Genomic DNA, 27,873 nt, shown 5'->3' with positions numbered 1-27,873 from the left:
TTTAAAACTCATGACTCCATTTATAAACACCTCAGAGCTTAGTTTGTTTTTCTGCAGAAAATTAGAAATCTTCTCTGGACCATAAAAATTTCTTTCCCTAAAATGTATGTAAATCAAACATTTCATTTTTTTTTCAATTTTATTTCTTTTAGGTTGCCAGGGACCACATGCAAAGTTTTAGGGCTAGTTAATATCTAATGTTATAAATGAGGAAACTGGGGCCCAGAGAGATAAAGCAACTTGGCCACGGACTCCCATACTCACAGTGATAGAGCTGCGGCCCAACTGCCAAGACCGGTAAACTAATCCATAGATCTGGTGACGGAGAATATTCCTCAGCAGGCCATTGAGAGAGAGTTGAGCCCTTCCTCAAAGTCAACAGGAAGGCTATTAACAGAAATGCAATTAATAGATGAAACCCAGGAAAACATTTCTCAAGCTTCTCTCTCTATGACCTGCCACAAGTCCAACACAAGGAAGCGCCCTCAAGGACCAAAGGAACTGACCTGTTATTTTTTTGGTTGCTTGTCCCACAACAGCGAGACCTGCCATTCCCAACATCTCCATTTGTGTTTCAGTGCACTGGGGTCTAAAGAAAGCTATCGAAGTCCCGTGTGTGAGAGTGCGAGCGTGCGCGCATTTTAATTTAATTTATATGTTTAGTGTTTGCAAGTGGGATAAAAAGAGCTGGCCCCTCAGAGCTAACCATGTCCACATAGGCCTCTGAGGAGGTAACGTTACACGCAGGGACACGGAATGCAGAGCAGTGGTGCACCCCCCCTCAACCCCCGGCAGCTGAAGCTTCATCCAAGAGCTTCCCTTGTTTTCTTTTCAGACGGGGAGACTCCAGTCAGCCTTGAATTAATAATGATTAACAATGGATATTTGAAAGTGTGGGCAAATGCAGGCATGCCCACTGTAAACCTGCCCAACTTCGGAGGCCCGCAGGCCCGCTCGAGTCCCCCAGCTGCCTCTGTGTGCCATTTGTTTGAAATTACAGTAAAATAAGAGAAAAGAATGAACGTGTTGAAAAAGAAAGCAACTTTACCAAGGTAAATTTGGGATACGCATAGATTTTAATGGCTTTCCCAGACATGCTGTACAAAGAGACAATATTACATAACACTGGGAACCGGTGAAAGTAAATATTAAAGTTAAGTGAACATTCCCCGTGCACACACATTCAGAGGACGATGAAGACCATTTTGGAGGAAGAAAAGCACTTTTATTAAGAATTTCATCAAACAAGGGTTTTTCAGGTATGGTTTCAAAAATTATTATTTATGATGTCTATCAAGCAATTATTCCTTGAAGTGCCTTTTCCTACCAAAGGAAGTTTTAAAAATTTGCAACAGGAAATGATTGATTTTTTAAAATTTGTCTGGTTTAACATTTTAGATGTTTTTAGTTAATATCAGTAACCAATTTGAGAGGAGATACACCGTGAAAGAAAAGTAATAATAGTCAATAACAAGTATTTTGTAAATTAAAAAGATCTTCAAGAGCAATATTAAGAAATCAGAAGTCTTGATTTATCTCGCTGATAGTTTTTCCTAGTGTAGTGCTTCATAGGGATAAGTGTGTATAGAGGTGCCCAAGAAAACTTTGTAATTTACTTGCTGCAGAATTTTAAAAATAGAAAACCTAAGTAGAATATTGTCTACTTTCATAGCTATATGAAGAGACTTCAAAGGTGGACAGAAAGGAAGTAGATTGGAAGAGAAGATAAAAATGGAAAAATTGGGATGGGTCAAGGGGTCAAGGGATAACAATGAGAAATATTTGAAGAATAGCGAGGTGAGGGTGGAGGAGAGGAAGGGAAGGGGAGAGAGGACGGGAGAACACCCGTCCCCCATCAGGGCTGGGTTCTTGAGAACCATGAAAGTGTTGAACACTTTCACACACTGCCCTGCCCTGCCAAGGAATGTTCTCAGATTTGGGGCAGATAAAATTTGCTATTCGGATAGGAGCCCTGTGAATACTATTGAATTAAGTACTCCTTTTCCCCTCGCTGTCTCATGTAAACGGTGATCAACAAACTGATTGGAAATTCACATTTTATGTTCTAAAACCAAGCACATTTTTCTTTTTGTAGGATGATTTTATTATACCAAATGGTACACTTCATTTTATTTGCGTCAGTTTCTGGTGGTAAGTAGAGATTTATCTTAAGTATGGACTGGAAATAGAGTCTTTCCTGACTTGTAGGTTAGAAAACAAGAGGACGTAACCCCAGAGACAGAAAGCACACCACAGTCCCCAGACACGTGGGGAAATCTCACACGATCCACTCCATGGACGGAAGGAAATACAGTTGTCTTATTTACTTTCCTCTGAAGTCTCCAGAGGCTTTCAAAGCAGAAAGGAAAGTGAGGTGAGAGAGTGCGCAATAGCACAAATTTATGTCTATATATTTCTATCCATATCTATACTTCTATTCATATGTAAATTTACATTGCATGTTTAAATGATATTTAAGAGCGATATTAAAAGACAGAAGTGTGGATTTGCCTCACTGATTAGTCAGTTTTCCCTCAAGCAGTCATTAAGGCAACACATACAGACGCACACATGCATGCAACTTAGGGCTGAAAAATATTTTGCAAATATTCATACAATTAGAATTTATACATTTCAATAATTTAACTACTGCTATTAATCCTTCAGTTTGCATAGCATTCACTACATTTGTTTACAAATTACTTAACCAATATTCAGAAGGACATATCAGTACAAGTATTTTTAGACCCTATGTTTATTTTTTTATTTAAGACGAAAACATAAAACATTTATTATAAAAATAACATATATCACAGTTAATTTCTGCTACTATTGCTAGCATCTTATTCAGAGTAAACTTTTTTTGACATATGTGAAAAATGACAAATCTAAGTAAAGAGATTTAAAATAAAATAAATTCTACTACAGTTCATAATTTCATTTCTCTTCATGACAGGATTTTTACTCAGATTATTATATTTCTTCATTATAATCACTCTAAAATAATATTGTTATTTCATTCATTAATAAGTCAGTGATAACTAAATGGACATATTTTGAACAATTGGCCCAACAACTGCATACATACATACATGCATTCTTTTCACATGCATGTGGAACCCTTACAAAAACTGGCCACATACAAGGCCCTAAGCCAAGTTTCAACAAATTTTAAGGAATTAAAATTATGTAGAACATGTTATCTGATCACAGTGGAATTGCTCTAAAAAACAAAAGACAGCTGAAAAATCCCCAACTGTTTAAAAATTAAGTAGTGCCCTGTTAAATAAATATGGGTCAAAGAAGACATCTCAATGGAAATTAGAAAATATACTGAATTGAATAATAATGAAAATATGCCATACCAAAGCTTTGGGATATAGCTGAACCAACACTGACGTCAAATGTGTAGACCTGCACACACCCATTAGGAGAGAGAAACGGTAAAAATTAGTGATACGAGAATCCAGCTCAAGAAGGTAGTAAGAGATTAGCAAAATAAGTGCAAAGAAACAAGGTGGAGGAAAAAATAAAGACAACTGCAGGAATTAATGAAATGTGAAACATACATATTAGAGAAGGTCAACACGGTCATGCTCTCCCTCCCATTTTATAAGGTCAGTGTCGTCTCATCGCTAAAACCCGACAGGGCCACTGCAACCAATCACAGGCCTTTCGCCCGGCGAACAGAGTGGCGTAGAGAAACGCAGTGTTACCAAACTGAACGCAGTGGTATATATTTTTTTAAAAATGAGTATATTGCCACAAAGCTGGGTTCATTGCAGGAGTGAAACGTTAGTTTAGCAACTAACAGGCAGTGGTGGCGCCTCTCTTGATTCACGATCGCCAGAAGGGCGGCAGCAACCCAACTGCCCGCCAGTGGATGAATGGACACACAATGATGTATTATTTAGCCTGAGAAAGGAAGACAATGCTGGCACATGCTACGACACAGCCAAACTTAGGAGATATGCTTAGGAAAAGAAGCCAGTTGCAAAAATACAAATAGTGTGTGATTCTACTTACATATGGTACAAAGAGCAGTACCTTGTACAGGTAGAAAGCAGAACGGCGGTTGCCAGGGTTTGGAAGGAGGGATGGAGAGCTAATGTCTAATGGGTAGAGACTTTCAGTTGGGGAAGATAAAAAAGTCCTGGAGACATACAGGTTACTTCAACACAAAATAAAAACAATTTTGAAAATTAATACATGCAAAAAATCTTTGATAAGATTTCATTCATGATTAAAAACTCTCAGGGAACTGGAAATAAAAAGAAGCTTCCCTCACCTGTTGAAAAATATTTTAAAAATAACAAACAGAAATTCAAACCAAAAATGTTCAATAACTTAATACTTAATAGTCGAATATTGAAAATTTTCCATAGAAATTGAGAAAAAGGTAAGAATTTCCACCATTGTTTCCATTAAAACATGATCCTGGTGGTCCTAGTTAAGGCAGCAGGAATGGAAAACAAAAAAAGGGGAAAAAACTAGAGGAAAATAACTCTCATTGTTCACAGATGATATGAATGTGTACCTCCAAAAATTCAAAATAACCATCACATAAATTATTTGAGCCAATAAAGTATAATAGCAAGAAGTTTGGAATACAGTCAATATATAAAAACAAGCCCCTGCTAGTCCTTCAAAACACAGATTAACCAGTTTTTTCTGCCACTAAAAAGCTGTATTTGGATTTTGAAAATCAACTTGCCTTGTAAAATTAAAGGATCGATTAGTGGGGGGTAAATTCTAAGAAATTCGGCATCTATATTAAATATGTAAAATCTATTTAATTTACCAAATGAATAAAAAGCTTCTTAAAAATGACATATTAATGTCCCATGTTTGCTTAGCACCAAGAGCAGGGATCTCCATGGTCAAAGGGAATATTTCGAAGTGCTAGTAGACCCCTGTAGCCAGAGGCTGCCGTGCAAGGAAGCAACCGAGAGCCGGGCGAGAGGCCGCGGGTTTCCGTGGACCCGAGCGTCACTACGGGCGTAGCTGTCAGTGTTGGAGAAAATTGCGCTGCGCACAGAGATTATAAGTACATGGTGGACTTTTGAGGCCAGTGTGTGTGGCAGGGTCCTTGACTCTCCTCCCCATGGGTCCCGCCATCAGTTGAGGGAACCCTCTGCGCTCCATTCTCAGAATAATGTTTTAAAGGCGAAAAGAAAATAAGTACACAGGATCACCAAGGAAACCAGTCATATTAAAATGTTAAAATGTCAGCTGGTTAAAATGGGAAAAAAAAGGGGGGGTATAAAAATAGACAAGCTTCTTTATAAACACATTTTGTAACAGGATTTAGTGGTGGGTCTAGAACTGCACAGTAATAATTACCACCAAACTCGTCATGAGCTACAACAGCATTTTGAGGTATCTGCAACGATGGCATTTTTATTGTAAATCTGTGATTTCTGCTCTGACAAAATCACAGGTACTATGAACACTAGCGTGGTTTGTTTCCTCCACTTATAATAGAAGCACATGCCACATTTCAGTTGCAGGCTAGTGAAAATCAAAATGAAACCCCCCTGTCTCAGTGCATGGACTGCCTAAACCCTGTAAGCCTCTAGTCATAGTCTGACTGCTTGCGCCTACACACCTTCCCACAGATTTATTCATCCGTCAGTTGTTACAACAATAAATATTTGAGTTTCATTTTATTCTGCTCAAAGGATTTTCATTTTTATTATTTATTTGTGTGTAAAACAGGTCTGTATTATATGTATATATTGTGATACACATATATTCGATATTTAGAAGACCAACGGCTATATAAGAGTACTTCTCAATGAGAATTTACCAAGATTAAAAACTACCTTTTATTTCGTGACTAAATAAGAATGAACCCCAAAAGCCACAATCCAGAATATTATATATCTCTCTGTAAAAACAGAAAAAAACATTTTTTTAAATTTTATGCAACTTAGGGTATGTGGTTTTAGCTGAAGGGGATTCAATTATTTTGGAGAGTCTAAGGGTCCTGTCCCCAAACTGGCCCATGACCAACAGCGAGATGTGATGTGTTACCACATCCTGGGCCATCGAATGCTAATAATCATGCGGGAGCCTTTGTTCCAAGTAAACGTGGAGTTTGGACTGACGGAAGCAATGGGCAAAGGGAGAAGCAGGGGCTCTGGATTTGGATGGGATCTGAGAGATCATCTTTTGCCAGTAAAGATCTGAGAAGTGATCCAAGTGTGCAGAAGACTCCCACATCTCCAAGACAATCACTCATGAGTAGGAGTCCAGGGAGGCAAAGGTGACATTCTATGATGTTCTTCTCTACCTGAGGCTGCTCTCCCAATAAGCTAAGGTAAAAGTTTCATTGCCCTGGCTTCCAAGTTCAGGTGTATTTTCTGTTAAGGAACCGTCCTTTGTCTTTGCGAGACTGTTACCTAATTAGATATGTGCTCACTAAGACCCACATGTTGCATCACAGAATGTGTGACTAAGCTGTTCAAAGATACCTGCGTTCAAGGAGGTGATGTTGCTGCTGTGTTTACGCCCAGCGCTGAGCACTGTCAGGTTGTCTGCACGCATCACCCACAGTGTTTGCTCTTCACTTTTATGGCTGAATCATCATTTGAAGATCCTGCCAAATGATAGGTATTTGCCCTTCTACACAGAGGAAATTGATGGTACACAACAATGGCCTACTAATGAAGTTCCACCTGTTATTTTATGAGATTTAATGTTAATCAAAATATGTATTGTTCTTCAAGTGAAATATTAAATATAACAGAAAAAATAGGGTGGCCAGGCAAACGGGGAAGGACCAGACATAACTCTCAGGGTGGACTCCAGCCTCCCTTGTGGCCTCGATATTCATGGTGTGCTTTCTTATTTCTCTTTACCTTTATGCCTCTTGGTCATTTTGCTCTTTTGATTATTGTTTATTATGATTTGATTTTTTATTGATTATTGATATTTGATATTATGTAAATTGACATTTTTCCCTCAACAATTTTGTCAGGAAAAAAATTAAATTTTATAAAACAATGAAAGAATTCAGTGATCCCTTATCACCAGCAAGACTTTTTGACATTTGTGTCTTACTCATCTATATTGTGTATAGTTTAACAATTCAAAATGATTTGAAAACATCAGAACATTCGCCCTTAAATATTTCAACCTCCATTATCTTACACTAAAGGCATAAAAAGTTTTTAAAAGAATCACTTTATATCACCTGAATTGCCCCCACCCCATGGTAATTTATAGTTCTTAACCAAAATCTTATCAAGATTCGCAAAGTGCATTAGGTGGTTTTGTCTCTATAGTCACGTATTTCAAAATTTGCGAACATTCCACTCACCGCTTCTGTTCCCGTGTTGAACTTGAAAATTAAAAATAAACCTTTACTGCCAGATTAAGTTATCAACATTTTTGTATATTATGGCTGCATTCATAGATATTTACATAGCACCCTGAAGTTATAAAGTGTACTGTTCTAGACTGTACAACAGTAGCTAACAATTTTCTTTTTTGACAAGGCAGAGAACAAAATTTTGTCCAGAGATAAGATCATGGATATTATATAAGTACCCATATAATCATTTAAAATGTAACCACTAAAATATGGAAACCATTCCTAGCTCATGGGCTATACAAAAACAGGTAGAGGCTGCACTTGAACTACAGGCCGCAGTTTGCCCACAACCTTTTCCTGTTGGGAAGGAGAATTATTATATGTGATCTTTTAAATGTGAGGATGTCGGGTTGAAAACACCAAACTCACAGTCTTGCTAAGAGAATATTTATTTTGGCATGAAATAGAGTAGCTTCTTTCCTTCTCTTTGAATTTCTCTATGCTGACTTTTAAGACATTATTAAGACATTCTCTACCTGAGGCTGCTCTCCCAATAAGCTAAGATAAAAGTTTCATTGCCCTGGCTTCCAAATTCAGATGTATTTTCTGTTAAGGAACCCTCCTTTGTCTTTGTGAGAGTGTTACCTAATTAGAGATGTGCTCACTAACATCCACATGTTGCATCACAGAATGTGTGACTAAGCTGTTCAAAGATACCTGCGTTCAAGGAGGTGACGTTGCTGCTGTGTTTTTAAAGCAAAATTTCCTCCTATTTTAAAGCAAAATTTCCACTCAGTAATGTTATTTTATTTTTTTAAAAACAGGTTTACTTGCCTCCTGAAAGACAGTGTGACAGAAACACTGCCAAGAGTAAATGTGACAGGAGCAATTTCTGGCTACTCTTTCAAGCAATGCTCACACCAAATAAGCGGTAAGGTGTCTTATGGGAACAAATAAATGCGAGTTGTTAGGATGTATAGATATAGTTACATCAGGTTTGGTCTTGTGGCTATAAAAGAAAACCCCGCTACATGGCAACAAAGTCTCCTTATGAAATTCTTTCAGCGTAGAGTAAAAATTAGCATCCATGGCTGGATGTCCCTTCGCCTCGTTATATAGTTTCAACTGAAATTGATCTCCTAGGACATATCTCATTACATCAACATTCATCATTCATTTTTCCCTCCTCCCCAGCTTCAAATTTTATAGGAAAGTCCTTGTTATGCATATTAATTCAAATCAAAGCAAGCAAGTGTTGAGATGATTCCTGTGTTAACAGTGATAGAGATACTTGAATAGGTTAATTAGTGCATCCACCAATCAGTGGAGTTACAGAGACAAGAGCGTTCAGGTCAGAAAACTGAAACAAGGACTTACAATTCTAAAATTGTATCAGTATACGAGAAGAACACGGGCATTCTTCTGCTGGTTCCCTGTGAGAGCAGGAATTCAGTAGATTCCGATAAAAACAACGGACGGCGGAGGGAAGCGGGCGAGCGCGTTGAAAGGGGAAGCCAGGAGGAAGGGCCGCTGCGGGCGCAGCTCCCAGCGGCCCCCGGAGTCTGGAAGAGAACCCTGTGTTCCGCGTCATTTCCAGCTTGCAACAAACAAGTTTACGGGGACCTGGACATGAAGGGCATGAACTATCACAGGTCTGTCACCGCGAGCGCTCGCGCGTGCCAGGTGAAGTGCACGGACGACCTGCACTGCCACTTTTTCACCTACGCCTCGGGGTCGTTTCCCAGCAGCGATCACCGGTGAGTGCGCCCAGGGAGGCCGGATTACCCCGGCGGCAAGCAAAACCGGGACTCGTGGAAATGCCTTTCCCTCCACTTGATGCCAAAATTTATTGTTAACTCCTAAGAGACAGTTCTTCATGGAAAGCGCTACATTTTTAAATAGGCAATTTTGAAACATTTATAATTGGTAGTCTGACCATTCCATTCCCAGCCTACAGGATGCTACGGTTTGGACCCTATAAAACAATAAAAACAAAACAAAAACTCTACTTGTAGCTCTCCCAGTACAAAAGAGCTGAAGCCCATGTGAAATGTTTTACCTCACCTCCTACTGTATTGCAAAATATTCCAGGAATATGTCTATTTTGTAAGAATATAAAATGATCTTCTCTCTAATGATTAACTTGTGCTCTCTTTTAAACAGATTTAGGGGAACATGTCATAATATTTAAATTTTTTTTTAGATTTTATTTATTTATTTTTAGAGAGAGGAGAGGGGAGGGAGATAGAAAGGGAGAGAAAACATTGATGTGGGAGAGAAACATCCATGGGTTGCCTCTTGCACGCCCCCTCCTGGGGACTTGGCCCGTAACCCAGGCGTGTACCCTGACTTAGGACCTTTCAGTTTGCAGGCTGGCACTCGTCAGTCCACCGATCCATACCAGCCAGGGCCATAACTCCTATATTTAGAAATAATTTAGATGTTCTAAATTTATATGGTAAACTACAGTTGTCTGGAATTCAATGAAAACAGAAATAAGTTCAAATGACTCACATTTGGATTTTACCATTCTTCTGCTTTCCCTATTCATAAAAGAAGACGAGGAGAAAGCAGGTAAAATATCAAAAGATTTATTTCGAAAACAACAATGATAAAACAGAACCACCCCCTAAATTAATCATTAAACTTTCATGCTTATTTTTGAAGCTTTTTTTTTTTTTGTCCTTCGCTCACCTCAAGCTACATATTTTTGCATATTTTACACCCAAGACTTAACACAATGTGAATAAGCCAGGATATTGGGAGTTAGTGGGCATTTTTTTTTTTTTTAAAGCTACAATGCTGTAGTTGAGAGGGGCCCGGGAAGCCGTTCACTCCTGCATCCTCCCACTCCCTCTCACCACGCCTCTCCAGTAGCCAGGGGACCGATGAGGACGGAGGGGTGCACTCGCAGGTCCGCCGCCTACCGGGCCTCGGCGGTGCGGGGACCGAGCCCAGCTGCTTAGCCTCCAGATCAGCGCTTTTCAGAGACCTTCCTCGGCGCTGCGGCTCAGGCCGTCTCTACCAGGGAATTGGTCATTGGACGGTTTCTCTTCCTCGCATTGGGAAGAATAAAACATTTTTCCATTTTTGTTTTTATTCAGTAACGTTTGTCTCTTGAAATACACCCAAACGGGGATGCCAACCAGGCTAACGAAGCTCCACAAAGTGGTGTCTGGATTTTCGCTGAAGCCCTGCGCGCTTTCTAAACTGGGTAAACTGTTATTTCCCGGACGAGGGGCCCCAGCCATTGAGTATTAGTTGCCCCTGATATGCATGATGGCCTCACTTAAGACACCCATCCTCTTCACTGGTGGCATGAGCCAGGTGGCATTTTGCCTTCTGTGTGTGAAAAATTGTATTATGTCTCATACAGTTACAATTTATATTGAAATTTAAGCTTAAAATGATCACGTAAGTTTTCCCCATTGAAACAACTTTGAAAGACTTTAAGCTACACAAACTTTTGAAAAATTGTGATTAAGACTTTATTTCTTTAGAGTCCTTTTAGGTTCACAGCAAAATTGAGGGGACGGTATAGAGATTTCCCCAGCACAGCGTTTGCGGACAGTACCGTCGACAGCGTCATGGCTCCAGACGCTTTCGTCTGTCGCAGCATTTGTACTGACCATCCCAATTGTTTATTTTTTACCTTCTTTTCTCGAGAGTGGCCGGAGGAATCTGAAAGGTCAGGAGTTAAGAGTAAGAGGAATGTGTTACCTTTTAAAAACAGCCCATCAAAATCCACCATGAAAAATTCTGAGTTAACTCTGAGTTCAATCGGAAGGTAGAGGCCGATAGGAGCTGGATGGAAGAATCGCTCCCTCCTCTCACTTTCTATTCCCTACCCACTGACCACGCATCCAGTGTCAGCACGGAGTCCTGGTTTTCTTTAATGCCCCGTTTAAGGACATTATGCCTGTAGCAGAAAGAGCTGGAAATATCAGTGAAATGTCAAATCCAAAGTGGAGAGAGGGGAAAGTAACGGCAGGAGTGGGGATGGCGGTGGAGGGAGGTTTGAGATTTCCCTCCCTGATTGGGTGTTAACATGGCAAACCGTAGTGAAACACGGGAAAATTCTTTGATCATTAATGGGATACTTGCAGGGGTTGTTGTTCATCATCAACCAGGCTCACTAAAACAATAGTCTGAAGGTTAGGTCTTCATCAAAACCTAGAATCTGTATGTTATCAAAATTGGAATTCTCAGAGCCCTTCACATTTGCTTGACGTGGCTGCTCCTTTCTAGGGACAGCGTTTCCCGGGACAATCCAGCGAAGGTGAGCCCTTGAGTTCCTTTGTCCATCGAGCAAGACTGGTTTTCCATGGAGTGAGGCTGTAGTTTCAGAAGTACTGGATCTATTGCATGAAAATATATCTGTTAACTTTCATTTACTTAACAAATTTAATATAATTTGTTTGGTGCCTGCTAGATACCAGGCACTGTTCTAGACACTGGGGCTACCATTCTTGAACTAAATAGATGAAAACCCTGCCCTCCTTGGACCAGCTTGGAAGGGATAGAGAAGTAATCCAATTGGGGTGTATTGTCAATGTAGAGCCGCTAAGACTTGCTGATGGATTAGATGCCCTGGGGAAGGATAGAAAGGGTCAGTGATAGCTTCAAGATTTCTGGCCCAAGAAAGTGAAGGGATGGAAACGCCAATGACTGAGATGTGGGAGATGTCAAGAGAAGAGAAGTTTCTATTAGATGTTCAAAGAGAAATGTCGAGTTGGTGATTAAGAAGAGAATTCTGGAATTAAGAAGAGACATTTACGCTCTAGATCTCTACTCAGGCAGCACCGGTATATGGCGGATAATTAAACCCATGAAACTGGTGAGCTCATCACAGGATTGAATGCAGTTAGAGAAGAAAAGAGGGTCAAAGATCAAACCTTGAGGCATAATCAGTTTCAGAAAAAGATGCCTTTGTAATGTGTTATTTTGTGTAACCGCTGCTCTTTTTTTCTTTCTTTTATAAAATTCCCAGTCAATACCCGTGAGGGAAGTAGCACATCTGACTCTCAAAACAGGGTGACAGAGGAACATGGGTGCTGTAAGCCAAGATTGGGCTTTTTTACATTTAAATTAATTAGAATGAAAGAAAACTAAATATTCTTTTTCTTAGCGGTACTAGCCACATTTCCAGTAGCCTCGCACACCTAGTGGCCATTGCAGTGGACGGCATCCACGACGAAAATTCTGTTGGACAGCAATGTGCTCGGCTGTGATTTTGTGCTAATTAGGGACAATCACTCCCTTCCAGGAAGATGCTGCTTGGCTGTGAGGCCTGCAGTGGTTTTACTCGTCTATGTCCAAGTTTGCAGCAGCTGAGGGGGGCTGATTTCTCGGTAGCACGAACATCCTTGAATGTTTGAGATAGGCGGGGAGAATTGAAAGGAAGGAAATAAGGAAGATGTCAGGAACACCAACAACAGAGCGAGCTCAAAAAGTGGATGTGGAGGCGGTGGTTCTGAACATTTGTCTCTAACCTACGGCCCCTGGGAGTTGACCCGGTGATTTAGGAAGCGTACTTTTAAACTGGGAAATTTTTGCTTTTAAACACCAGTGTGAACTGACTTACATGCGGGCTGTAAAAAAAATGTTGTTTTGCTTTGACATGTTTTATATGACATATTGATATTTCCCTTCTTTTTCTTTCTTTTTTTTTTTTTTACTGTTAGAAATCTTTGTCTCCTGAAAACGTCTAGGAGCGGTATACCAAGTAGACGCATTAAAAAGAACAAAGCTCTCTCTGGGTTCAGTCTACAAAGCTGCAGGCACAGTGTCCCCGGTAAACAAAGGAAGAGCTTCCTTCTGGTTGAGATCACTTCCTTCTGGGGAGGCTGGCAGGTGTTAACGTTTTGGGTCTCCTGACTGATGCGCTATTTGCTGTGCAGTGTTCTGTCACCCTTCGTTCTACCACGACACAGACTTCTTGGGAGAAGAGCTGGACATCGTTGACGTAAAAGGGCACGAGGCGTGCCAGAACACGTGTACCGACACCATCCGCTGCCAATTTTTCACCTATTCTCCATCTCAAGAATCCTGCAATGGAGGCTTGTAAGACGCCAGAAGGGTTGCATAGTTGTTCCGGTCCCCTCTCCTTGCGAGGTGCATGGTGTTTATACTATTTTGTTTTCAACCTGCAGGGGTAAATGTTACTTAAAACTTTCTTCAAATGGCTCTCCAACTAAAATACTTCACGGGAGAGGAGGTGTCTCTGGATATACGTTAAGGTTATGTAAGATGGATAATGGTGAGTGTAATATTACTGGAGCTATTCTGTACTTAATTAACTTCATGACCAAAAGAGTCAGGAATAGTCACAGAAAGATTAAAGTATAGTAAAAAACACAATTTTTAAAAAAATATATAATCTTCATTATTTTTTTTCCCGTTACCATTTAGTCCCCTTACACCCTTTCCCCCCAACAATTTCCTGTTATTTTCCCTTCTATCAGCCAGGTTCACGATGTTTCAAGGGTAAGTCATGGGCCTGACTAAACTGCATGGCCTGGTATCCATTGAATATGTTTTAATGTGACACATTTGTACAGCTGGTATTTCATGGTGAAATCCAGGGTCAGCCAGCACTTTTATGTCTGATTTTTTGTTACGCTCTAGATCTCTACTGAGGCAGCACCGGTATACGGCTGATAATTAAAGCCATGACACTGGTGAGCTCATCACAGGATTGAATGCTGGTTCCTTCTTATTATCCTTCCTTATTATCTTTTCTGATTATCTTTTATAATCAAAATATCAACCAACCTGTTGGTTAATCAAGTTACTAATTTTCTTTCCATTGGCCATCACTTGATCTTTAATTGAAACATAAACAATCATCGTATGTTCAAAAACTGATGGCTCTATTCAAGAAGTCCCCTACTAGCTCCCTTTGGGGAGCCTTCATTCTTTTGAGTCCTGTATACTTACAAATACTGGCAAAAATTACAGTAAAATTTATTACTTTGTAGCAGTGTGTGTGCTAAGGTGGAAGTAAAAACATTGTCTAGATTAAACAAAGCCTACAATATAAAAATTAGGTCAGATCAGCAGTGTTTGCAGCCCAGTGGCCAATTCTGAGAATAGTAGTAAGAGACGGTTTGCAAGCAAACAGAATCGACCAGGCCAGTGATTTTCAACGTTTTCAATCTCATAGCATGCATAAACTAATTATTAAAATTCTGCGGCGCACCAAAAAATATAAATTTTCCAATATGACCGAAAAAATAGGTATAATTTTGATTCAGTCACACCAGATGGCTGTTGTGTTGCTGGCTGTTGTCATTTTTTAATTTGACAATCTCAGGGAAAAGAAGTTAAGTGCCCCTGACAAAATAGTAAGGTACTGCATGCTTTAAAAATTTTTGTAGCACAATGGTTGAAAAATCACTGATCTACACAATAGAATCCCCAATAGGAAAAAACATACCTTACACTCCTCCTTAAAATACCACAGCACCCTATAATATCTTTAGTGTTTATTGATTTACATAAAGCTGCATGTTTTTAGACTTTTATTACTTAGTGTCCAGGGGCTTTGCTAGGAATCTTTGGATGGCTCCTCTTCTTAACAAAGTCAGTCACGTAAGTTATATCTCACACATTCTTTGCTTTCCTCACAGTAAGTTTACCTAAGACAAGAAAGTATATCTCAGTTCTACTAAGCATTAAAAGAGACACTTAGCAAATTGTGTTGTTAGTGATGTCAACAGAGTTTACAAAATGAGAACCAGCACTTATGCCTTAAATTGCAGAACCCATTCTCCACCCTCCTTCTTTCACTATGTTCTTCTTGGTTGAACTTATGGCCTCTGAACTGTAAAGGTTACAGAAGGTGTCAGGTATAATTGATAGCTAAAGCAGAAAACATAAGGGAAAATAAAGTCTTATGTCTTTTTAATTCACCTTCTGAATGAAGTAAAACTAGATAATTCGGTTTTGTTGCACTGTATTAGGTGAAATAGGATCCTGTTAATATGAAAGGAAATATCTAATTGAGATATTTCTGTCTTCTAATGTCATTGGTCTATAATACAACTAAACTTTCTGAAGATACAGAACTACTGTCATCAAAAGAAATATTTCTTAACATAAAGGTGAATGCTAGACACAGATGGAATCAGAATCTGCATTTTAAAAGATAACCAGGCAAGCCACATGCACACCAAGAAGTAGAGTGACGCTGGCTAGGAGCACTTCCCTCCCATTCTTCTCTGTGGGTTACTGGGGCAGATTTGGCCAAGGCCCCAACCAGGTGGGCGGTTCTGGTGTTCGGCATTTCAGGAGGTAGACCTGGAATGGACTGTCCTGCGCGGGGCAGCCAAGACAGGAAAGGAAGACAGGAGGTGACTCTGAGTCAAAGTCCCTGGAAGGCATCAGGGGCTGCACCTAACATCCCAACTGTGAGCAAGACCAAAGAGCAGGAACAGCTCACAAACAGAGGCACAGCCCTGGTTTGGATGCAGATGGAGAGATGGAGCAAAGATCAACCCCGGGGCGGGGGTTCGGGGGCGCGGGGGAGAGCTGGGCAGAAGCTTCAAATGGAGTGAAAGGTGCTCGACTTTTATTTATTTATTTATTTATTTATTTATTTATTTATTTATTTATAACAGTAGCTCTCAAACTTGACAACGACTGATTTAAAGGAACAATCAGGGATGTCATTTGAGGGAGGGTAAGATGCTCTCGTAGCACCAGATGATGCATGCTTTGGAGGCATGGAATTACAAGGTGACTCGTGCATTTTCGTATGCGCGTGCTTTGCTTTAACACGTTGATTGTGAAGCTTCTTCAAACTCACGATAAATTATTGAATGGAGGGAAGGTTTCTTCCTTTGGTGACAGAATATAAGTACTGATGGAAAAATGATTTAGGAAGCTACTCATTTTCATCCTCCTGTTGTAGCATGTAAAACCAAAATCAAGTCCAGAATTGTTGGAGGAACGGCGTCTGTTCCTGGTGAGTGGCCATGGCAGGTAGCTTTGCACATCACCGCACCCACTCAGCGACACCTGTGTGGAGGCTCCATCATCGGAAACCGGTGGATACTGACAGCTGCCCATTGTCTCAGCGGGTCAGTACTGTGACTGATTTTACTTGTTCTCACCAGGCTCGCACATGTATTAAGTCTATCACTAGTACTTTAGTATGTTTCTAAAATGTACATTATCCTATTTGCTCAATTAGTTTTCTATCTTTAGTGAAAAAGAAAAAAGCAAAAAGGAAGAGGCACCCATGGTCTTCTAGCACCGGAACAGATGTAGGAACACAGCTGTTTGCGTGCTATTCCACATTCCCACTGAAATGTACACACATCCCCAGTGGAGTTTTTGTTATTTTCTATAAGAACATACCACCTTCTTTGCATTGTCCTAGAATTGGGCCCAAGACTAAAATCAATTTCTCTGTCCCACATTCATTCATTCATTCTGTCTCCTACTCTCTCATCTTCCCTCTTCTCCCTCTTTCTTGTGTGTGTGTGTGTGTGTGTGTGTGTGTGTGTGGGGGGGGAAGGGTGGAAAGAGAATTCATTCACTTTTGCATGCTTAATATAAGAGCAATGCTAGCCCAGGACCTTTTAGATAAGACAAATATGTGACTGAAAAGTCTTAGCATGAAATCACTTCTTTCTACCTGAAAGCCCATCACTGGCAAAAAATATTAGATAGTTAATAATAGCCAATTAAATAGCAAAATAATTCAAATGTCTGAAACTTATCTGGTAAAGGAAAGTTTTCTCCCCTGTTGTTTACTCCGTAGGATAGAGTCACCTCAAATTTTGCGTGTCTATGGTGGTATTTTAAATCAATTGGAAATAAAAGAGGATACATCTTTCTTTGGGGTTAAAGAAATAATCATTCATGATCAATATAAAACAGCAGAGAGTGGGTATGACGTTGCCTTGTTGAAACTGCAAACAGCTATGAATTACACGGGTATGTAGAATTTTAAACGGCAAGTGAACTACACGATGAGCTGATATCGTGGGTAGCGCCTCCAGGCCTGCGACCTGACCCTAGAGACCTCTCCGCCTGTTGTTGTTGGGAAAGGGCGAAGGCCTGCAAACTAGTCTTTCAGCCTGATTAGTGAGCCTTATTTGGGGGTCGGGGTGAACTGATAGTTTTTCTCTAGGCTTCTTCAGATGCATGGAATGGCAGTTCTAATAATATATTAATTGGGATGTTAAAGATGGTTTATAGCTTCCTGGGAGAGATAAAGGATTGAAGGTCGGAGCAGTAACCCAACTTGTCCCAGGTCACAGGCCTCGCTAGCGTAATGAATGCTGGCGGGGTTGGCGGGGTTGGCAGCGCGCGAGGCTCTGGCTTGTCTCGCCTTCCTCATCCTGGACTGTGTGAATAGGAGGGGTGAACCGGTGTGACAATGAAGCAGAAAAGGATAAGTAGAGAGCACGCTAAATAATATAAACAGAAACAAAGGTCTCCTGGGGAAGAAGATATATTTCATGTCTGATAACTAAACTATAATTTTTAAAATTTAGATCTTCAACGGCCCATATGCCTGCCTTCCCAAGGAGACAGAGATGTAATATATACTGATTGCTGGGTGACGGGATGGGGCTACAGAAAATTTAGAGGTAAAAAAATGACGTTTCTCTGTATGTTCCATTTTACAGATAAAGAACACAAATTAATCCTAACCTTTTTTGCTGTGTCAAGTCATACAGCTAAAATGCAAGTAAAATAATATTATTTCAGAAAGCACGCTGGTAAAGATGGAAAGACAAAATCCCCAAGTCAAGGGGATACCACGTCTGTTTGGAAATTTGAAATATGACAATCTTTGTAGAGACTAATTATTTTCAATGAGGTCTAATATGAAACCTAGCATTTTTCAGTAAAGCTTCTAGCCTGTTATCCAATCATTTTCTCCTGGTAGTAATTTCAGTTAAAACCTTAATTAATTTTCTAACTTAATTAACATTAACAAAATGATACAGTAGCGAGAATAATGTCTTTTTTACACTCTGTAATTAGAAAAGTTCTATGCGGTAAATTCAGTGTTATTTCTTTCTAGATTTTTATACAGATAACATTGTATTTTTAAAGACATTTATTTATATTTAAATACATATATAGTTATTCCATTAATAAACCAAACTGTTTTTTACAGACAAAATACAAAATACTCTCCAGAAAGTCAAGGTCCCCTTGGTGACAAACAAAGAATGCCAAGCAGGCTACGAGGGGCAGAGAATAACCAGTAAGATGATCTGTGCAGGCTACCAAGAAGGAGGGAAGGAGGCTTGTAAGGTAACTGTATTCTCCACCAACCGAGTCCAATCCCATTAGAACACGGAATGCATTTGCAAAAGCAGGGGACACAATGTATTCGTTTCACTGACGCTGAAGCTTATTAAAGGGCTACAGCGGGATTTGAGGTGAAATCACTCTGAGCAAGATATGTTTACAACGAGAAGAGTGTGGACTGACCCACGTGCCTGCTCTTTCCTTCCCTTGTCACAGGGAGACTCGGGGGGCCCCCTGTCCTGCAAACACAACGAGGTCTGGCACCTGGTGGGCATCACGAGCTGGGGCGAAGGCTGTGCTCAGGCGGAGCGGCCCGGCGTCTACACCAGCGTGGTCGAGCATGTGGACTGGATTTTGGAAAAAACTCAGGCAGAGTGAACGACTTCCCAGGTGCCATTTGGCTCCCTGAGGGGCAAACCCGATCTCTCCCTGGCAGAGAGTGTCGATGTCACTGAGGAAGGCACTGGGCCACCGTTTTCCTCCACAGGGGACGATCCTGCGACAGTAACAAATGGAAGAGGCTTGGTATTTGTAAGAATATACCAAACGAAAACAAAGAGTCGTGTTCAAAATTCCCCGCGCCGTGACAAGGGCAGTTTGTTTTCAGCCTCTTGCCGTTTGATCGCTCTTTGGCTGAGACAAAGAAATAGCGTAAGGTGATATTTTTGAAGATTAAAATATGGGCAGGTAGACCAGGACAGAATCGCGCAGAGGCGCCAAAGGATGACAGCTTCTAGTACAGGGTCTGGAAATCGTGTATGTTGAAATAATTTAGGAGTTTCATGAGCAGCTTCTGAAACAATTCCAGGAAGGGTGTGACCTTGAAGACATCATTTCTGTCATTATCATTTAATTCTATCCAATGAGAGTTGATGTGGGCATTGTAGAATTAAGCGAACAGCTTGTTAAGAGGATATCATAGACCTAAAATTCAGGAAGCCCAACCATTAGTGATTTGTATTGTTAATAATAATAGTCATATCATTTTGATGAACAGTATGAAAAAGCGTAGAAGTAAAAAGGTAACACACTTGCTACCGCCGCACACTGTGCTGTCGGCTTCGCTTCCTGTTACACCCTTAGCCCTCGTTACCCCATACAGGATAAGGTATTATCTCTCCCATTATAACACAATATAATGTTATTTTAGAGGCGAAAAGAAGAAAAATTTTCGACTCAATTCTCTGTTTTCCCACAAGATGGCACTTCTAACCTCTTTTTTGCTATATTACATACCATAGCATCTGGACAGGATGCACTTAATTTACAATGTATTTAAACAAATTTGAGTGTATATAATATCTGTAAAGGTGAAATCAGCTTCACTGCTTCCATACAAATTTGCTTTACTTTTCCAACATGACTGTTGTAAATATCTTGTCCCTGGATAGTAGCTTCTCCGTCAACCCATATGCTCCAGAGCCTCTGGGCTTTGGGACTTCGCGTCCCTTTAGTGACTGACGGTCGAGAGCCCCCAACAGGGGGTGCACAGGGGGCGGTATGCACCAAGGCGACCTCCCCAGACACCTGTAGGACTGCAGGGGGAGGGCTTACCCGTGTGCCGCTGACCCGTAGCTGTGGTCACGTGCCGTCTTGCCGAGCCGCGGGGCTCGGCACTGCCCGCGCCAGGCTTCTGTGGCCTCCCCTCCGTTGCGGCCGCCCTCCTCGCCTGTTCTCCACCGGCCCCCCGCCTGCCCAGCGGGACACGAGAACAGAAGCCTCTCTTTCCATCACTCAGAATATTGTTAAGATCCTGCTGCAATATTCAAAGCATAGTTTGGTGCATACGGAAGGCCTGTGATAACAGGAAAAAAAAAAGTACAGTCCACTCTATACACACATACACATGGATTTAGATACAATTGCTTCAACGCGCCAGGGGCAGGTTCCTCTGTAGAGGATCCCTCGCTGGCTCTGTGACCTCCTGGCCCCTGGCTTGCAGGGACCAGGTGAAGCGTTCTGCAACCACAGCCCCAACAAGGGCGAAGTCAGAGCTGATGAGGCCGAAACTTGTACTACGTTGTGACTTCGACGTAGAGAGCCTCTTACGGGCAACACTTTGCTCTGTTTACTTGGTGTGTCCTTTCATGCGGTCAGAAAAAAGGCCTGAGGTACGAATTTGTCCTGACTTGGGGACAGTGTCGAGTAAGCTGGCCAGCAAGCTGGGGACTTGGGGGACGAAACTGAAATGATGCTGGCGGAGAGAAAACCCTGAGGGGGGGAGGTGCAAGCCTTCGGAGGGCGACGTGAAATCGTCATAGGTTCCATGTCTGCCCACGAGAGGGCGCAGCGGGTCCGTGAACCGAATGCCAACCGGAGACTCCAGAGAGTTCAGAGAAACTGAGAACCTACTTGAAACCTCAAGGGCATAAATGACCCTCTCCATCCTCATGCTGCCTTCCATGCTTAGCCCTCCTGGGTTCAAAATTTCCTCGAGTCCTGGAGTCCAGCCTCAGCTTGAGCACCCTATAACAAAACTATAATTCAGCCCCGCTCGGCAGACAGTTTTAGGTGTGGTGGGGTATCGCGAAGGGCAGGTGCTCTCCGTCTTTATCCGGCTCCCACAAGGCTCACCTGGAGACCTCTGCCAGCCGGGTCATTGCAGGGACGAGCGGCAACGTCGCCCCGGTCCCACCGTTATGCCATCTGGCTAAAATCGCCTTCTCTGGAATTGAAAGGGAGGGAGGGAGGGAGAGGGAGGGGGGAGGCAGGAAGAAAAGCCCCTTCAGAAAGTGAGTTCAGAGGCTGACTCTGGTAAGTGGGGCCTGATGGGCAGGGTTTATTGTTTTTGTTTTGTTTGTTTGTTTTTGGTTTTTGTTTTTGTTTTTGAATGCCACATACATTGGGGGAAAGAAATAAAGGCTTAGAAAGTCATATTTTATTCAAATGAAGCCATCGAACTGGTTATCTAAGGAAGAGAGCGCAGTCCCTCGTAGAATCCAGAGCAGGCTTGTACACAGAAGCATCATTTGGGGATGAATTTCAGTTCAAGAGTTCCTTTTAAACTTACCCCAAGTCGCCATTGCCGAGGACTCAAGATGCAAATTATCAAGACTATTCGAAACTCCCAGAGACAAACTAAGGGAATTAACTGTTACCCATTATCCAGTTATCCAATTCAGCTGAGAATAATTATCACGATTGATTTTGAGGCCTGTAACTGCCATATTTCATTACTGAAGGTAAGAGATAAGGAAGAAACTTTTAAAATATCATTGGTAACTATATATGAGTGAGAATTATTCAATAGAGAAGAACTTACTGAAAATGTTTTTGTATTTCAGATAATTCAGATAGTTCTTTAAAAAACAATGAGTGGGGAATCTAAATTTAGCTGATTCACAAATTTTAAAATAAATGTCAAAATTTTAAAAGATTTTTTCTTGCTCTTGTAGATCTAAAAGAGTTATCTTTCTGTCAATGAATCAAGTCATATAAAATTTCTGTTAAATATTTCATTAGGTGCTTAGATGCTGAAAATCTTTCTCTTTTTAACTAATGGAAGTTTTTGGTTTAGTTCATATTCAAATTACCAAAAGCAGTTATTTAACAGAATTTTAAATGCTTGAGAAATTTTTAATAGTATTTTACGAATGTCTTGAAGAAAATTTGCAAAATACATCACAATACGAACAATAGAATAAAAGCTACCCATGATCCAGCACTGCTCATACCCTGACTTAATTCTTTCCAGTCTTTTTTATATTTCTAGAACCTATAAAAGACAGCTAAAATGGAAACTTCAGAGCAATGTCATATATGAATATAGACAGAAAAATTTAACAGGAAACCTAGGCACATAGAATCCAAATTTTCATTAAAAATGAGAGAAATCATTAATTGATGAAAGTGGATCTGGACCGATTTGACCTCTCAATAAACGTGAGGTTTTTTTGGTAAATAGTCTTTTATGGTTAGAGGAAGTTTGTCCACTATGCATCCCCTGTCCCCACTAACTGCCTATAAGATAGCATGTGACAGAGACAGCAACTGGAAGACCCAATTCTGCCAATTGTGCAGACATTTATTAGTAAGTGTGCACAAAAACAGTTACTCGGCCTGTTCTCACAGCTGTTGGATTCCCTGCCCTCGGTCCTCAGGCACCAGCTTCACATCTGGCATGAAAGGTTTACTGAGCGGGGAGCACAAGGTTCTGCCAGGAGAACCAGTCCGCCCTGCGTGGGATTCAGCAGGCGAGTCCAGGATCAGTGAGGCTCAAGCCTTAGGGCTTAAACTCAACACGGGAGAAACAGGATGGGACCTACAGACTCTTCATGCTTCATCCATGCGAAGGCAGCGAGGCCTGTACGGATGTCTCGCTAGCCCCTGCCATCCTAGACATCAGAGTAGATTCTGACAGCATCCTGTGAAGTACAAAGTAACCACATGGACTGCTGACTCTGGAATAGGGTACATTACATGCCAACCACTCTTCGGTTCCTGTTTAGGGTTACTGTCACACACGTACATGACACTGTCTATACTAGTGTCCTGGTTTTCATCCTTCCTTTCACCTAGTTTCACCCAGGCGTCAAATGATCCTATTGAAATACACGTCTAATTATGGTGCCCTTGGGTTTCGCTGGCTCACAAAAGGCAACTTTCCCATGCCGGCCCATCAGGCACACACAGTGAGGAGAGACTCAACACGTATTTTTACACCAATAATTGAATCAAAGGACCAATGAATACAAAAATATTTTAAAAATAATTTGCCATATGGGCAACATAAATATTTTGTCGTATTTCCAGTGAGTTTTTAAAGTATCCTCACTTTAATATTCTTAATTCTTTTATATACTTGCAAAATGACAAATTGCTCTCCTGCCCTAAGGAAGCTTCTGAATTAATCTAAAGATAATTTAAATACCAGAAGAAACTTGTTATTGTGAATTTTATTTTTAGCACCAACATAGTTCACAGTGAAAATTCAAAGTGTCATACTGTCAAAGAGACGTTTATTTTCATTAACATTCATATTTAATATTTATTATGGCCTCGCAGATAATCATACTGCTACCTTCTCAACCTTTCATTTTCTTTTCTGATTTTTAAAATAATATTGCCCTATGGATATTTTTAAGAAGTAAAAAAAACCACACTAAAATGTATAGCACCCAAGACTGCCAAAATCATATGAATGTCAGGAATGAGATTTTACCAATTGGACTGCATCTTTTTCATTTTCTTATCAATTTTTTAACTACTATCAATAAGTTACTTCCTAATTCTGAAGCTTCTAGGCGCACTCTCTGCCCTGCAGGCGTTCTGGCCCCTCTCAGAGAATAGGATGTGACATGTGACTGCAGGGGCCATGACCAGCTGATCAGTGACTCCCTGCAGCACCCAAAGACGTCCCTGTCCCGATGTTCAGAACCTGCGAATATGTTACCTTACAGAGCAAGAGGGACTTGGCCGGGTGAGGACGTGAAGTGTCTTGTGCTGGGGGGAGATTATCCTGCATTATCCCAGGGGGTGCAGCGTGACCGCTGGGGTCTTTTTAAGAGGGAGACAAGAGGGTCAGAGTCGCTAATAGATGTGACCCCAGAAGCGAGAGGTTGGCGTCATGCAGGGAGGGGCCCCTGGCCAGGGAATGCGTGTGGCCTCTGGAAGCTGACCAAGGCCAGGAAAGGAGTTTTCCCCTCGGAGACTCCAGAAGGACCACAACTCTGCCAACACCTTGATTTGAGTCCGACTGAGATCGAATTTAGACTTCTCACCTCCAGAGCTGCAAGATGATGAATTTGCGTTGTTTTAAGCCACCAGGTTTATGCTAATTTGTCAGAGCCGCAATACAGAATGAATTCAAATGGCTTTCAGAACCTCCCTCTAGATGGTGATCACTGTTTTGTTATGGGAAGATGATTAAAAGCACAAATGCACAGATTAAAAATAATTTGTTTTGTGGGGGCAAAGATCTGTTGTTGCTAAAAGCCTGCCCTGAATGCAAACACAGATTATTCAAGGTGACCATCTATATTAGTAAATTTTCCCTTTGGTGGCCCAGGACGAATGACCTCGTCACAGCTGGAGCCCCAGCCTGTGCAGGATGAGAGCGGAGCAGCTGCATCAGGGGCAGAAGAAAAGACAGCCGGGCCGTGACCCGTGGCTCGGAACGTCAGGCACGCTCACTCGCGTTGTCCACGCACCCAGGTGAGGGCAGAGCCAATTGCGTTTGGCTCTGGGAATATAGGGTGAGGCCTTCGGTGCCGGGACAGACGGACTTGGCTTTGACTTCTCCCTATTTATCATATTCATAAACGTACAGCTTCCAAGCAAAATGAACCACTTTCAAATAAAGCACCTCCTTGCCCTTTGTGTGAGAAAAATACGATGGATGTTTAGTTTAGTAATACAAAACTTAACTGCAGATTTCCCTCTGGGGGAACTCAGAAATCTGGACACGAGATCCTACATCACTTAGAGTGGGCGTCTACCCCACCTCTGGTATTTCCTGTGCTTTGGTTTAGTCAATTGTAATCTGACAAGGTGCCTGAAATCAGGGACCCTGAAAGTGTGTTCACATCTAATGGGTCAGCACGGTCTTCGCTTCCAGCTTCAAGACACCCTGTGTGTGCCCTCTCTCATCACTAAAGCCGACCAATGCCAAGCCTGGACTCCTGTTGGTCTCCTTTTCTTCTCTTTTTGCTTTCTTTTCCTTTCAAGGAAGCAAAGCTTTTCGATTGAGAAAGCAGAGTTGGGACTTCTAGCTGAAGTCCTTTTGGGTCTTTGATTTTTACCAAAAATCAGACTCCTTACCCTAAGATTCCTACTGCCCTAAGTGATCTGGCCCTACCTGTCTCTCTAACCTCATCACTAATTACTCTCCTCCCTTATTTACATTCTCCACCCGCTGCTTTTCTTAGGCACTTTGTACTTCTATGCCTGGGAGATGCCATTCTCAACTCTCCGGGGGAGTGGATCGTTCTTGTTTTTTTGTTGTTGTTTTTTTTTTTTCCTGCTCGTTTTTTTGCTTTGTTTTTGTTTCAGCTCAAATGCCACATCTGTAGAGAGGGCTTTCTCATCCACACTAAGACCCTGTCGTCAACTGTCACTAACACAATGCCCTTTTTATGGCTTTATCGCAATAAAATACATGTGTTATTATCTATTTTCTGTCTATCATTCTATCACAATAGAAGTTCTAGTTACTTCTGAAATTTAGTTGATTCCAATAACGATTTCTTGATTGAATGAATGCATGAATGAGTAAATTAATCAGCAGAGAGCCCACTGTTTCTTGATGGTTTATCATTAGCAGCTACTTGCAAAACCAAAGCAACTTAACATTAATTTACAGTGTTTTTCTGCTCTCCCATGCTTATTACTGGAAATTCAAGTTCTGGGCAATTTTTCCTGATAGAAGATAATTCTCTTGAAAGATCTGTCCCTGGGAACAGCCATCTGTCAAAAATGAAAGCATTTCTGTCAAGGTGGCATACAGAAGGCTGACTGGATCCTTCAGTTCTCCACAAGGGACTCTTCCATGAAAGGTTAACCAAGTGCTGAGGTTTAATTCACTCTTTAGAAAGCTGCCTTTTAAAACTTGAGGCGGGTCTGAAAAGAGCCTTGAAATACGCCGAGTGGAACAATGCCCACTCCGCAGCCTGGACTGCGCTCGTCAGGCGAGACCGCCACTGCCGCTCCAGAAAGAGGTCGGACTAGAATCAGAAGCCTCAGCAGGCTCTCCAGATTGTTTTCCTGCCCAGTCATTGGCAGAGCAAAGCCAAAAGATGGGGGAGGGGCTGTCTGAGAGTGTAAGATTCTCCTCTTGGGGAATGGCAATGTGACTGGAAAAATAAGACAATTGCATTTGGTAGTGTCAATGCTTTTTATCTGCACAATACAATTTAGTTTTCTCAGTTAACATTTGAGTCGAAGCTCTTAACTGACTTTTGGATCCCCTGGTACACTCCCCACATCTCCTGTGAAACACCCCGGCTGATTCTCCCACCCTCAAAATGTTCTTTGCCTAAAGGCTATTTTCTACCGCTCACAGGAGGTTCTGTTCTCTTCAGCAGAATGGAAGCTGCTGAAATCAACTGTTCCCATGTTCAGATCGGTTTTATTTGTTTTCGTAAAGAAGTAATTTTCCAACCTGAAAGAGGCCCCATGAGCAAAGCTGTAGCAATTTAAGTAACAGAATGAATAATGGACTATTGGATCATGTCCTAAAGTAAAAAAATATAAATATCCATGAGTTCAGAGTGATAGAAACATTATTGAATGAACACAAAACTGCGAGAGAAGAGAGAAATCTCCCATACAGAAGAATCCCAAATAACACAGAGGTAGAGCTTAACTCTCCATGCCTTGCTTCCAGGGCATCGATGAGGAGAAAGACCTAAGTTTCAGGGGTGGAACAGCTGGGTGATCAAGGGTAAATATCATCAGCTGTGAGTCACATTGATAAATCATCGGTGACCATTTGTACTCTTTAAAAACAAATGGATTGACTTAGATACAATTCACATGCCTCCTAAGTATACCCATTCAAAAATGTACAGTTTGGTGATTTTGCAGTACATTCACAGACTAGTTCAAACTTCAGTTTAATTTTATTACATTTTCATCACTTCCCAAAAGAAACCTCTCACCTATTAGCCTCTGGCCTCCCCTCCCCCACCGATCCCAGCCCCAGGCAATCACTAATCTACATTCAATCTCCACAGATTTGCCTAGAATGTGAATGATGCACAAGTGACATTTTTGTTTGGTTTCCCCTTTAATAGACCTTTTGACTCTCCACCTACCTACCAGTTCCAATGACCTATGATGGACGCTCCTACCATCTAGTGTTTTAAAAGTTGTTTGTTTCTTCTTATTACACTTGAATATCTTTATGGGGAACTGTTCATGAGCTAGGTCTGGAGGGACATCATAAAGAGATTCTACTGGGTCTGCATTAACCTCTCTGAATCCCAGGATGCCCATTTCTAATTGAAATAGAACATCAAGTGCTTACACGGTACCGACAATGTACTCGGTACTTACTAGAAGAGGTAAGTGCTATTCTCGTTCTAATTTTATTGGAGCACAACCCAAACCATTGATTTCTATATTGTCTTCGGTTGCTTTACACCACAACATCAGGGTGAAGTGTGGGCATGTCTCATTTTATTGCGTCACTTTACTGCACTTCACAGATGTTGCACTTTTCACAAATTAAAAGCAAGGCCCTCCACCGCCAGAAAGATTATGACTTGTTTTATTGTGGTGGTCTGGAACTGAACCTGCAGAGCAACAGAGAAACTACAGCTCACAAAGCCTAAAATATT

At 41.3% G+C, this 27,873-nt stretch overlaps 1 protein-coding gene across 1 annotated transcript; it reads left to right on the top strand.

Annotated features, from left to right (window-relative positions):
* The first annotated feature begins 1,201 nt into the window (after positions 1 to 1,201).
* On the top strand, positions 1,202 to 19,090 carry F11 (coagulation factor XI). Its single transcript, XM_054566142.1, has 15 exons — positions 1,202 to 1,259; positions 2,096 to 2,151; positions 6,449 to 6,610; positions 8,142 to 8,249; positions 8,916 to 9,075; positions 10,423 to 10,532; positions 10,838 to 11,006; positions 13,003 to 13,112; positions 13,219 to 13,381; positions 13,471 to 13,577; positions 16,233 to 16,401; positions 17,088 to 17,263; positions 17,827 to 17,922; positions 18,459 to 18,598; positions 18,812 to 19,090. The coding sequence occupies exons 2-15, from the start codon at positions 2,097 to 2,099 to the stop codon at positions 18,971 to 18,973; spliced, it is 1,887 nt and encodes a 628-aa protein (XP_054422117.1). The 5' UTR covers positions 1,202 to 1,259; position 2,096; the 3' UTR covers positions 18,974 to 19,090.
* Positions 19,091 to 27,873: the final 8,783 nt, after the last annotated feature.

Source organism: Pteronotus mesoamericanus, unplaced genomic scaffold (genome assembly GCF_021234165.1).
Source record: "Pteronotus mesoamericanus isolate MK-2021 breed Mesoamerican mustached bat unplaced genomic scaffold, CSHL_Meso_final contig_169, whole genome shotgun sequence".
NCBI lineage: Eukaryota > Metazoa > Chordata > Mammalia > Chiroptera > Mormoopidae > Pteronotus > Pteronotus mesoamericanus.
The sequence above is the reverse complement of the archived record's forward strand: the minus strand, read 5'-3'. Positions and strand labels throughout refer to the sequence as shown.